Source organism: Podarcis melisellensis (genome assembly GCF_964234715.1).
Source record: "Podarcis melisellensis genome assembly, chromosome: Z".
Taxonomy (NCBI): Eukaryota; Metazoa; Chordata; class Lepidosauria; order Squamata; family Lacertidae; genus Podarcis; species Podarcis melisellensis.
Window position 1 is genome coordinate 29,984,264 of NC_138547.1, and position 11,041 is coordinate 29,995,304.

Sequence of the window (11,041 nt, forward strand, 5' to 3'; positions counted from 1 at the left end):
TCATACTACAGTTAATACAAGGTGAAATCACAATCTGTTATGCCAAAAAGACAATCATTAAGTCCCATAACATGTAACAAAAGATGGCAATTAGGTAGAAGACTTACGAATCCACGTGGAGAACTCGCTGGCCACTTCTTGAACATGCGGCTGCTATGATAGATTCAGGCAAACCTGTAAGGGAGGGAGAAATGGGCACCACTGTTATACCAGACCAGCTGAGAGCTGCCCCTTCTGGCACATCCTCCCTACATTCAGAGGAAGGAATCATGAAGCTTTTAATGGGGGGGGTCTAATATTTTAAAGTTCTCTTTTCCATCCCTGTTTTCCTCTTCTCCCCCACCTTTAGGCACACATTCCAGCCAGGCAAAAGCGCTCAAGGAGAGCACAGAGCAGGAGTGGGGAAGGGTGCTGCATGGGGAAGTTGAGTCCCAAGGGCTATATAAAGCAGTCCAGAGGGCTGCATTTGGTCCCAGGGCTCAAGGTTCCTCAGGGTTACTTTTGCTTCTGCACTGTAATGGAAAGCGACACCAAAGCTGTCTATCACGTAAGACCATAAAGAAGACCAAGCTGAAGCCTTGTAGATGAGCTTTACGCAAGTTCAGCAAAATGACACCATAACAAGATCAGAAATCGGTATGAAACCAGGAAGCATTCTAATCTATTTCATATCTTCAGGTGCCCTTAAGGTAGAAATTCAGACTTTCAGCAACTTTTTAGTCATTTTTAAGGCCTACCTTTTTGACAGATAGTGGAAGATTTAATCTCAGCTGGCAAAAGGGGGGGGGGGAGTTATGAAGGTTCAATGCAAGTTCCCAACATCAATGGCTGTTTTGTTGTGATGGAACACCATTTTAACACTTGGGTTTTACCCCAGGGTGGGGAGGAGAAAAAGGATTGCTATGCTAGGAATAGATGAAAGTTTATTTTGCCTAGTAGACAATTCTGAAGGCACTGGGAGTTTCACACTACAGGCCAGGATCCTTTTTCCTTTAGCAGTGTTTCAAACTTACACAAGTGTCCCCAGTTCTATGAGCCAATTAGCATATTGATTTCCATTGAAGAAACACTATTTGGGCGAAGCTTCCAGCTACTTTCGTTGACACATTGCCGGTATCTCGGAATGGTGCATTGCAACAGACAACGCCTGTAGTTTATGCTTGTTTGGCTACGCGAGCTTTTCAAATACCTTTAAATCTTAAAGCAATGCATACCAAGATTTCAAAATCACCATCTGTAATCAAGTAACAACCACCTTGCATTTGCTACCTTTCATCCAGAAATCCCTATGAGCTATTTTACGGGTTTAATATAAAAGGCTTTTTGCTGTCAGATTTGAAAGTAATATTAATAAAATGTTAGCAGTTTATAATCTAGGAAATGAATGCTGGATGCAGCTGTAAATGAAAAGGAGGCAAAATTACCCTTTTCCAATTTGGGATGGGGCAACCTTCCAACTAAATTTGAGCTCGTCTAAAGAGCATTGACTTAAAACATTACCAAGAAGCATTTTAAATATTTAGTGATGAGCCTGGAAGTTGCAGATTCAAAGTTTGATCAAAAGGAGAAGAGCTAGTCATAATAGCACTGGTATATTGTCTAAACAACTGATAATTCAGGCCTCAGATTTGTCTTATACATCACTCCACCAGGCTGTCCTAACCAAAATGGCAGCCAACACCGTATGACTCAAACATATGATCATGGTACTGAAAACAAAGTTTATTAAATGCCCATATGCTGGTGCAGCAAGCTGCTCACCATGGACAAGGCCTCTAGATGAACAGGAAAGGATTAAGCAAACAGTGAATGTGGAAAAAGGGCAAAGGGTGCTTTTCCACATAGTGAGTGGGCAAGAAGATGCTATGACTTTACTTAGCATGCCAGGTTCTCAACGTGCTGGGGCATGTCACCAGTGGTGGAAGCTCCAAAGGTGCTGAGTCCAGACACTCACTGTGAGCCTGCCAGTCAGGAGCATCTTGAGCCAGAGACACCTAAACTGGGATTCCTGGAAGAACCAGCTCCCTTTACACCAGAGGCCCCATGCACCCCAGTGCCTGCTTGCCAGCACAGACAATACAATGTAGGAGCTGACTGAGAGGCAACGGAGTTCTAGGCAAGAGGATTGCTCATCAGGAAGTGGGTGGAGCCTCAGAGGAGCATAGAAGGTCTGCTTGGAGCTATCCAAGGTACTGCAACTCCAACCTGACCAAAAAACCCAAAAAAGCACCTGTTGTGGTCAGGGGTCACACTGACACCATACATCATCATAATCATTACTACTACTACAATTTATTACCCACCCTTCCCCAGAAGATCCCAGGGCAGGTTAATACAATTAAAACACAGCATTAATATTAAAGCATAATATAACACTGTATGAACAAAAATAAGGTGGGTCCAAAAAATACACATCTCAAGTGTCAAAAGCCAGGGTGAACAGGTGTGTCTTCAGCATTCACTGAAAGCTGTATAATGAAAGAGACAGATGCACCTGTGTGGGGAAGAAGTTCCACAGCTTAGGGGCTGCCACATAGAAGGCCCTTTCCCAGGTCACCACCCCCTGAGCCTCTGAGGGCAGAGAAACTACCCTCTGCAGATCTTAGTGCCCAAGAGGACCTGTAGGGAAGAAGGTGCTCTTTCAAGTATTTGGGACGTGAGTCATTTAGGGCTTTACACACTAATGTGAGCACTAACTAACAACCAGTTAAAGCTCTGTTACACCATGACTTCCCCAGAAAACTGTAGTTTGTTAAGTGTGCTGGGAGTTGTTAGGGGCCCCTCATAAAGCTACAATTCCCAAGACTCTTAACAAACTGCAGTTCCTAAGACTTCAGCCCTTTTCTTCCTGAGTACTCCTTGTCTTGTCACCCTAGCAATGTGGGGGCCACTGCACTAAAAACTCTTCCTGACCCACAGAGCTGTAATGGTGTGCCCCTATGCCAGGTTCAGTGCACACCAGGGCTGCCTCAGGGCATCAGATGTTATTTTCACAGCCCCCAAAGGCATTAAGCGGCAGCATCTCCCACACTACAAAAGGTAGATTAAGAAAGGGGTCCTGCAAACGGGTAGTATGCCAAAAAGAAAATTGGTTTACACAATGGACCCCCCCCTTCCCTCCAAAAAGAAAACACTGACTGTAGCTCTGCAGGTGAGATATTCCTGCTAACTTTAGAGAACTGACTCCTTTGCTGCTCTAATATGATTTAGTTCAGTAGAATCCTAGTTCAGTAGAGTTGGCAAGGGTCACTATGGTCATCTAGTCCAACCCCCTACAATGCAGGAATCTTTTGCCCAACATGGAGCTCAAAATTAAACAGAGCACCTGGGATTGCACCTTTTTCCTTATAAATTCCTGCCCACAGCCATCCCTGGGTTGGCTCAAACCACCAACCTTAACAGCCAGGCACACTGAACCACTGCGCCACAGAGACATTTCTATTATTCTGTAACACAGGGTTGGCAAAACTGTGGCCCTCCAGATGTTGTTGGAATGCAACTCATATCCCCCCATATCATTGGTGCTACTGGCGGGGGTTGAAGGGAGCTGGAACCTAGCAACATCTGAAGGGCCACAGCTCCCTCAACGCTTTTTTATAAAATCTTCCTGGTGAGCCCTACAACAAAGTGGCAAATCTTTTTCAGACCTCTAGGATTAATTTGTCTCAATTCTAGCTCAGGGATGGGGAAGTTGTGGCTCTCCAGATGTTGCTGGACTCCCATCAGCCCCAGTCAGGATGGCCAGTGGCTGGGGCTGATGGGAGTTGTATTCCAGCAACAAATGAAGAGCCACAGATTTCTTCACCCCTGCCAACCATCTCCACAGAGTTTTAGCTAACCTTGCATCACAAGCAAGCAGAGGTAGAACTTAAGCCAATAACCTACTTCAGAAACTCATAAATCAGTATGGCATTAAATAAAATAGCTGTATGACAATATGAAAAACAAGTTCACACCATCTAGTTTTGAGAGTTCTCCACCCCCACTCTGTGCCAGATGCTTAAATATTTGCTTGCGTAAAATGAAGCCCACTTGCTTACAAAAATTTGAACTATGAAAACATTACAGCAGGAAATGCATTATGATGAAACTGAGGAAGATCGTGCACCCAAATATTCAGTAGTAATCAAAACATTTAAGGTTGTGTATGTGTGACAGAGAAAGTGTGTGTGAGAGTGTGTATGTTTTGCAGGGAGCTAAAACCGGCGCCCCCAATGTTTCACTTTGTACCTCATCTTTTGGTTAGTTTGCCACAATAGATTTTTAAAACTGTATTAGTATCTGGAATTGATTTTTCTTAACACTATACTTACATAAGATAAACATAAAATAAAGTACTACCACCACTCCCGGCATATCGAACAATAAATAATAGATTCCCCTGACAGGACTTTGATGACTGGGCAAAGCCCAAATGCTTTCAGCCAAAATCATATGGAGCCATAAATCACTCTTTATTTTATAGAATATTTCAAAATGGATCCCTGCTTTCTACCTTGAAAGTCATTTCATGTGTTATTTATAACTAGAGAAGACTAGAAAAAGAAAAGAGGGGGGAAATGCATGGAACCAGGAAATTTACAGTGACTCCTTTTTTTTTTTTTAAAGAATAACTTCTTTTTCAGAGAGAGAAAAAGAGGGGGGAATAGATTGACTCGGGCACAAAGAAAGAGAACCCAAACTCTTTTCAGAAGGGAATGTGTTTTATCTGATAACTTAACAGATTTGCGGTTTAGTTTTACTGGTTATAATGCTTGGACTCTTGTCCTCCTTTCAAGCTGTGGTTCCTGTGCTGGAGAAGACGGTCAGATCAGGGTGAAGGGTAGGCGTAACCATGGACAACTGGGGATGGACCCAGAGGAACAGAGCTGGTCATATCATAGTGCCAGAATATTAAGGAGTCATCAAGGGAGGAGGGCTCTGGGGAGGGATACAATAGGATGCCTTCTCCGCACCCCGTTCTGTCTCCCTGTCATCTACCTTGGTGCTTCGTGCTCATCTTGTCAGCGGCTTCAAAGCCAACTTCAACTCCGAATCTGGCTTTACCTCCAGAACTATGAGGGCCTTCCCCCAGCTTCATCTGCTCCCAGAAGTGTTGCTAATGCCTCTTCTGTCGTCTAGGTCATGGAGAAGCCAGAGTAGCCATGACCAGACAATGCAGGCTCAGCCTTCTCCAAGGAGTGTTTGTTTGCTTCCCCAGTCCAAGGAACAGCCTGATTTGCAGCACCAAGTTGTGCCTGCCCCATTCCTATATAACAGAATTGCAGGGGCCATGTCACTTACTGGATCAACATCTTAGCTTAACTGGCTTTGCATGGAACCTACTGTGTTTTCCAACTCTTGCTTCTTCTTTTTACTATGTACCAATTTCAGCAATTAGGATTTATATACAATATTCATATCTACAATCTGAGTTCAAGTTCTTCATTCAGTGAGAACCAGGTCACATGTTCCTCTTACACTACTTAAATTTCAGCAGTAACACAACAATGAATGCCATCACACATGCTGCCATTCTCTCACCCTTTCCGCATATTACCTCATGATTCACCATATGGTATGGTGAATTCTACCCAAAATTTCCTGAGGGGGTTGTGTGATTTATTAATACCACAAGAAACAAACAATGCTAAAACCAAACAGGGAAAATACAGAATGAAGACAAGTCTTGCATTTTCAACCTACATCCCTAGAGTTTAAAAGTTTTGCACTCTCAGAATCCAAACTTAGCTCACCAATGAGTCCCATCAAACTCTACTTAAAAGGCTGCACTTAGGAATTATCTATTTATGTTCCAAAGTCAACTAGTGTTGTAAGCTAGAACAGGAATGGGGAACCTCAAGTCTTAGGGTCCCAGTGCTGCCCCAGGCCACACACATACACTAAGAAACAACATTCATGAGCCCTGGCTTGCACTCTCCTTCAATTTTTCTGCCTGGCTACAATGCATCCTTAGATCAGAGGGGGGATATGTGAATTTGTAGAAACTAACCTTCTGTACATAGGGAAATTAGCAATCATTGTTTTGCCTATTTTTGCCTCTGGGTCTGCACACAGCTCCTGAAAGGGAATGTGGCTCTCAGACAGAGAAAAAAGTTCCCTCTTCCTGAGCTACAATATCTGACAGTAGCATTCAATAGTGAAAAACACAAACACTTTCAGAAGCATGCAGCTGAAGCTAATCAGCCCACTGATCACAATATTACCTTGTATTTAAGCCATAGGCGACAAGGAACTGAGTGAAGGCAACTGTATGAAATTCCATATATAAGAGGGAAGGGGCAGAACACTACCTCCCTCCTCTGCAACAAACAAGAAACACAGAGGGCAGCCAGGGGGCAGAATTCTCCATCCATCCTCTGCCAGGTCCCCAGCAAACTAGTGTATACATACAGTGGTACCTTGGTTTACGTTCCGAAAGTCCGTTCTTAAACCAAAGAGTTCTTAAACCAGGGCGTGCTTTCCCATAGCAGCAGGGGACTCAATTTACAAATGGAACACACACAAGAAGCAGAACATGTTCCTATTCCAAGGCAAAGTTCACAAACCAAAACACCTACTTCCGGGTTTGCAGCGTTCTTAATCCAAGTTGTTCATAAACTAAGCTCGTCTTAAACCAAGGTACCATTGTATTTCGCAGGCTAGTTACTTCTGGCAGCTTATTCACAAGTCTATACTAATACAAGCATCCTTATTTAAACTGGAGTAACAAGAACTTTGGTGGTACCAATGTACCACCAAGGTAAAGAGGAGGGCCACATTTCCTAGCAGGCAATCTTCTGGGGTGCCACATGTCAGTGGTGGGTGGGACAACATACCTGACTCTTATCTTTACACTATAGGCTACATTCCAACTACATAAAGGTCAGAGGCTTCTACATGTACATCTCTCCATATGTAAAGGAGGCATTCCCTGGGGAGAGTTCTGAGGGTCAGAAAGAAAGGCTTGGAGGTGCCAGACTGAGGCTTCTCATTGGCACTGTTTACTTTCTGCCAGGAGCTGAGGACTGGGTAGGAGGCAAAGCTCAACTGTGATGCTGCTATTAGTAAACAAAGTCCTAAACGACTTGGGGTTATATTTAATGTTCATCATACTCAGAGCAGACACACTGAAATTTATGAACAGGACTAACTTTGGTCCATTAATTTCAATGGGTTCACTCCAAGTAGAACTTAACTGGATACAACCAGTGTGGCTGAAGCACCTGAGAAAACGCTGGTCTAATGCCAATGTTTTGTCCCAGAGATGAGGAACTCGTGGCCCTCCAGATGTTGTTGGACCACAACTCCCCTCATCCATGACCACTGGTCACAGAGGAACATTTGGAAGGCTGCATTCACTTCCCTAGGCTAAAGTTCTCCACTGCTAACCTAGGCGAATGGTGGGCTCTCCCCCACAGAAATATTCGGAGAAAGCTAGAGCATTCCCAAATAACAGCTGTCTAACTTCTGGATTTCCTGTACCGAGCAGGGAGCTGGACTAGATGGCATGCAAGGTCTCTTCTGTGTCATTTATCTCCCAACCTCAGGCCCAAAGTCATAAAATGGAAAGCATTATGACCAACCTACCTACCAACCACACAGGACTATTTGGAAGGTGAGGAAGGTGAGGAACATTATTTTAAATACATTCAACATACAGCAGTTATTTGATATACACAGAGCACAAGTACTAACAGAACGTCTCCATCCAAACACACACACACACACAAAATTCAATTCATTATGGCATTAGCTTTCATGGACTGAATATTGTTGTTGCTACTCATTAATCACCTTCTACATTATGAGGCACAAAAATATAATTAAACAGCACCAAAAATAACAGAAAATGAAAAAAAAACAATACAAAGTGGACACCTATAGCAGATACCTATTCATTCAGCTGAGAAAGCTTGTCAGAGCAAAAATGTCTTCAATTGTTTCCAGAAAGTGCAGATGGGAGACACCTGTCATATCTCAACAGGAATATCGTGCCACAGAACAAGGCAACCACAGCGAAAGCCCTGTTCCATGTTACTGTGGAGTGGGCTACCAATATCTTTGAAACTTGAATGAGAAGCTCTCCTGAAGACTGCAATGGCCTACCGGGTACACAAGGGACAATGCATCTGCTCAAGATCCAACAGAGAATCTTAAATGGATAAGAAGCCAGGGTGAGAGGAAGGAGATTGTTAGGGTCTGATGCACAAGCAGCTGTGATACAGAAGAAAAAACATATGGGGGAGGAGGCCAGGGGAGACGTGAACACAAGGTGAAGCTACATCCTTCATACACAACCTCTGGCCATGGTCAGCAAGAGTTAACTGGGATTCATAGAAGCATAAAATCGTTGAGTTGGAAAGCACCAAGAGGGCAACCTAGTCCAACCCCCTGCAATGCAGAAATCTTTTTGCCCAATATGGGGCTCATATCTACAAACCTGAGATTAAGAGTCTCATGTACTACTGGGATTGCCAATTTTACTTCTGGCATGACTCCTATGCAATGTCACAACAATCAGAATTTCAGCTGGTAAAGACTTTTCCATCACTTCATCTGCAGGCTAGGAAAAAGCTTCACCTGCTTTTGCTCATAACAAGACTTGAAGGCCCTGCAAAAAGGGAGGTTGACACTAGCTCGAAACCTTGCTTGTCTATAGAATGTGTGGGTACATGGAAGCAAGCAGCTTGTTTTCAGCTTCAGTTTCCTCTTTGTAAAAACAACCACAAAAACCCAGATGGTTGGTGGAGGTACCCTGGGTGAAAGGCAGGGAAGCAAAGAACTCCCAGTGTGAGAGACTGGGAGAAGAAAAAGCTCCAAGTGAGAGCTGGGAGGCTACACCGCCTTCTGTGTGAGACAAAGGTTAAGCATTGATTTGGGGGGAAGACTCTGCATTTTCTTTTCTCCATTTAGGTTTTTATTTAGATTGGTTTCTTTTGCCTTATTGCATCATGAAAAGGTTTTTAAAACCCTATTTAGAAACACACACAACCACCACAACCAAACCTCAAAAACAATAATTTGAAAGGACTTCATTGCACAACCCATAAGGCGGTGTGCAAATTGTTATTTTTACTAATAATAATTATACTGTATTAAACCTTGGAATTATACCAAGTAAGAGCTGTTTGACAGTTAGCAGGTCTGTCTCAAGCAATGGCTGTCTTTTGCTGGAGGTGTTTAAGCAGAGGCTGCCTGGCCATCTGTAAGAGATGCTGTAGTTAAATCCTGCACTGCAATGCCTGCATCAAGCAGGTGTTGGACTAGAGACCTCCAAGGTTCCTTCCAACGCCATGATTCTATGATGTGGCCTTAACAACACAGTAAGCCACAGTTTGTCACAAACTATGGTTTAATTGTGAGAGTGACTCCCTGCATGGCTCCACGACTGCATTGTTATGTTGTGAACTGCCCTGAGATCTACGAATGAAGAGTGGTATTTAATGAAATTTATTCATTAAATTTTTTAAATAATTTCACAAACAAGCCAATACCATGGTTTGCCATGTCACATGAATGCTGACCGCAAGCCAAAAACAAACCAAGGTTTATTCTCACATACTCCAATCTGATTGTTACTTTGGGAGTGGAGCATAAATTTGGATAAGTAACAATAGTGATATCAAACAGGCAGAAAAGTTGAAGTATTTGAGAAGCCCTATATTTAATGAAGGGACGCGGGTGGCGCTGTGGGTTAAACCATAGAGCCTAAGACTTGCTGATCAGAAGGTCGGCGGTTCGAATCCCTGCAACGGGGTGAGCTCCCGTTGCTCGGTCCCAGCTCCTGCCAACCTAGCAGTTCGAAAGCACATCAAAGTGCAAGTAGATAAATAGGTACCGCTCCGGGGGGAAGGTAAATGGCATTTCCGTGTGCTGCTCTGGTTCGCCAGAAGCGGCTTAGTCATGCTGGCCACATGACCCGGAAGCCGTACACTGGCTCCCTCGGCCAATAAAGCGAGATGAGAGCCGCAACCCCCAGTGTCGGCCATGACTGGACCTAATGGTCAGGGGTCCCTTTACCTTTACCTATATTTAATGAACTGAAAGGGGCTTTCCCTGAAACTACCAAAGCCGATTACATGAGCAGTGGAGCAGACCCCCTCAGGAGGTGGTGGACCTCCTCTCCTTGGAGGTTTTCAAGCAGAGGTTGGATGGTCATGGAGGCTTTACAGTATTTCAGATTCTTGCGCTACAGAGGGTTGGACTCGATGACCCTCAGAGTTCTTTCAACTCTAAAATCCCGTGAACAGGCATTTGTTAAAATAGGTTACTGTGTTTTTAGGAGGATGGGGCTGCAATCCTAACCTCACTTACCTCGGAGCGAGCCTCCACTAGTTTCCCTTACTTCTGAATAGGCTGCACCAGTGGGAAAGGGGCGTGAGGTAGGGAAAAGGCAGGGGGCAACGGGGGGCAGGTAAAATGGGGCCGGGGTCTCCCCTGTGCGCCTCATTCCTGCTCCCCCAAAGCCCATCTCTCCTCCATACTCACTCCAGCTTCTCACTTTCCAAAGACCGGCCACCCGCCAGCCACGTCTGATTCCCACGTTACATATACACGCGCGCAACCCTACCCACCCCGCCCTTACCCGTTCCTATGACCACCACATCAAACTCCGAGGGCAGGTTATCCGCCATCTTGGGAGGGGGAAAGCGGCCGCTGTCGTACGGCAACGCCCCGCCCCTCCGCCCCGCTTGCGTGTCAGCTCCTGGCGGAAGTGAAGCTGCGAGCTAGTTTCGGGCACCGGACGCTAAGGAGCGGAAGTTGTTGGCGGAGGGTGGCGGTGCATTATGGGTAATGTAGTCGTCCGCCTAGGCCTCACGAAACACCGTTTTACCTGGTTAAATAAAACCTCTTTCCGAGAGGGAGGGAGAGAGGAGGGAACTATTATTTATTAAATGTAAATGTTCATCTGAAGAGCACAGGGAGCTTTACAGTATAAAAACAACACCATACTAAGGTAACGGAACAAAAAAATCAATAACACCCCCCCCCCCTATCAAATGTCATGAATTAATGTGGCGCCAGATATTCTGGCCTCCAAATCCCATCAGCCGCAGCC

At 44.6% G+C, this 11,041-nt stretch overlaps 1 protein-coding gene across 1 annotated transcript in view; it reads right to left on the minus strand.

Annotated features, from left to right (window-relative positions):
- Positions 1-10,682, minus strand: part of CHM (CHM Rab escort protein) — a 72,422-nt gene extending 61,740 nt beyond the window's left edge. The window contains exons 1-2 of the mRNA XM_081897402.1: positions 10,568-10,682; positions 108-174 (exon numbers count right to left, since the gene is read on the minus strand). Of these exons, the coding sequence (XP_081753528.1) occupies positions 108-174; positions 10,568-10,616 (116 nt within the window). The 5' untranslated portion in view covers positions 10,617-10,682. The remainder of the gene's footprint in view (positions 1-107; positions 175-10,567) is intronic.
- Between the last annotated feature and the right edge of the window lie 359 nt (positions 10,683-11,041).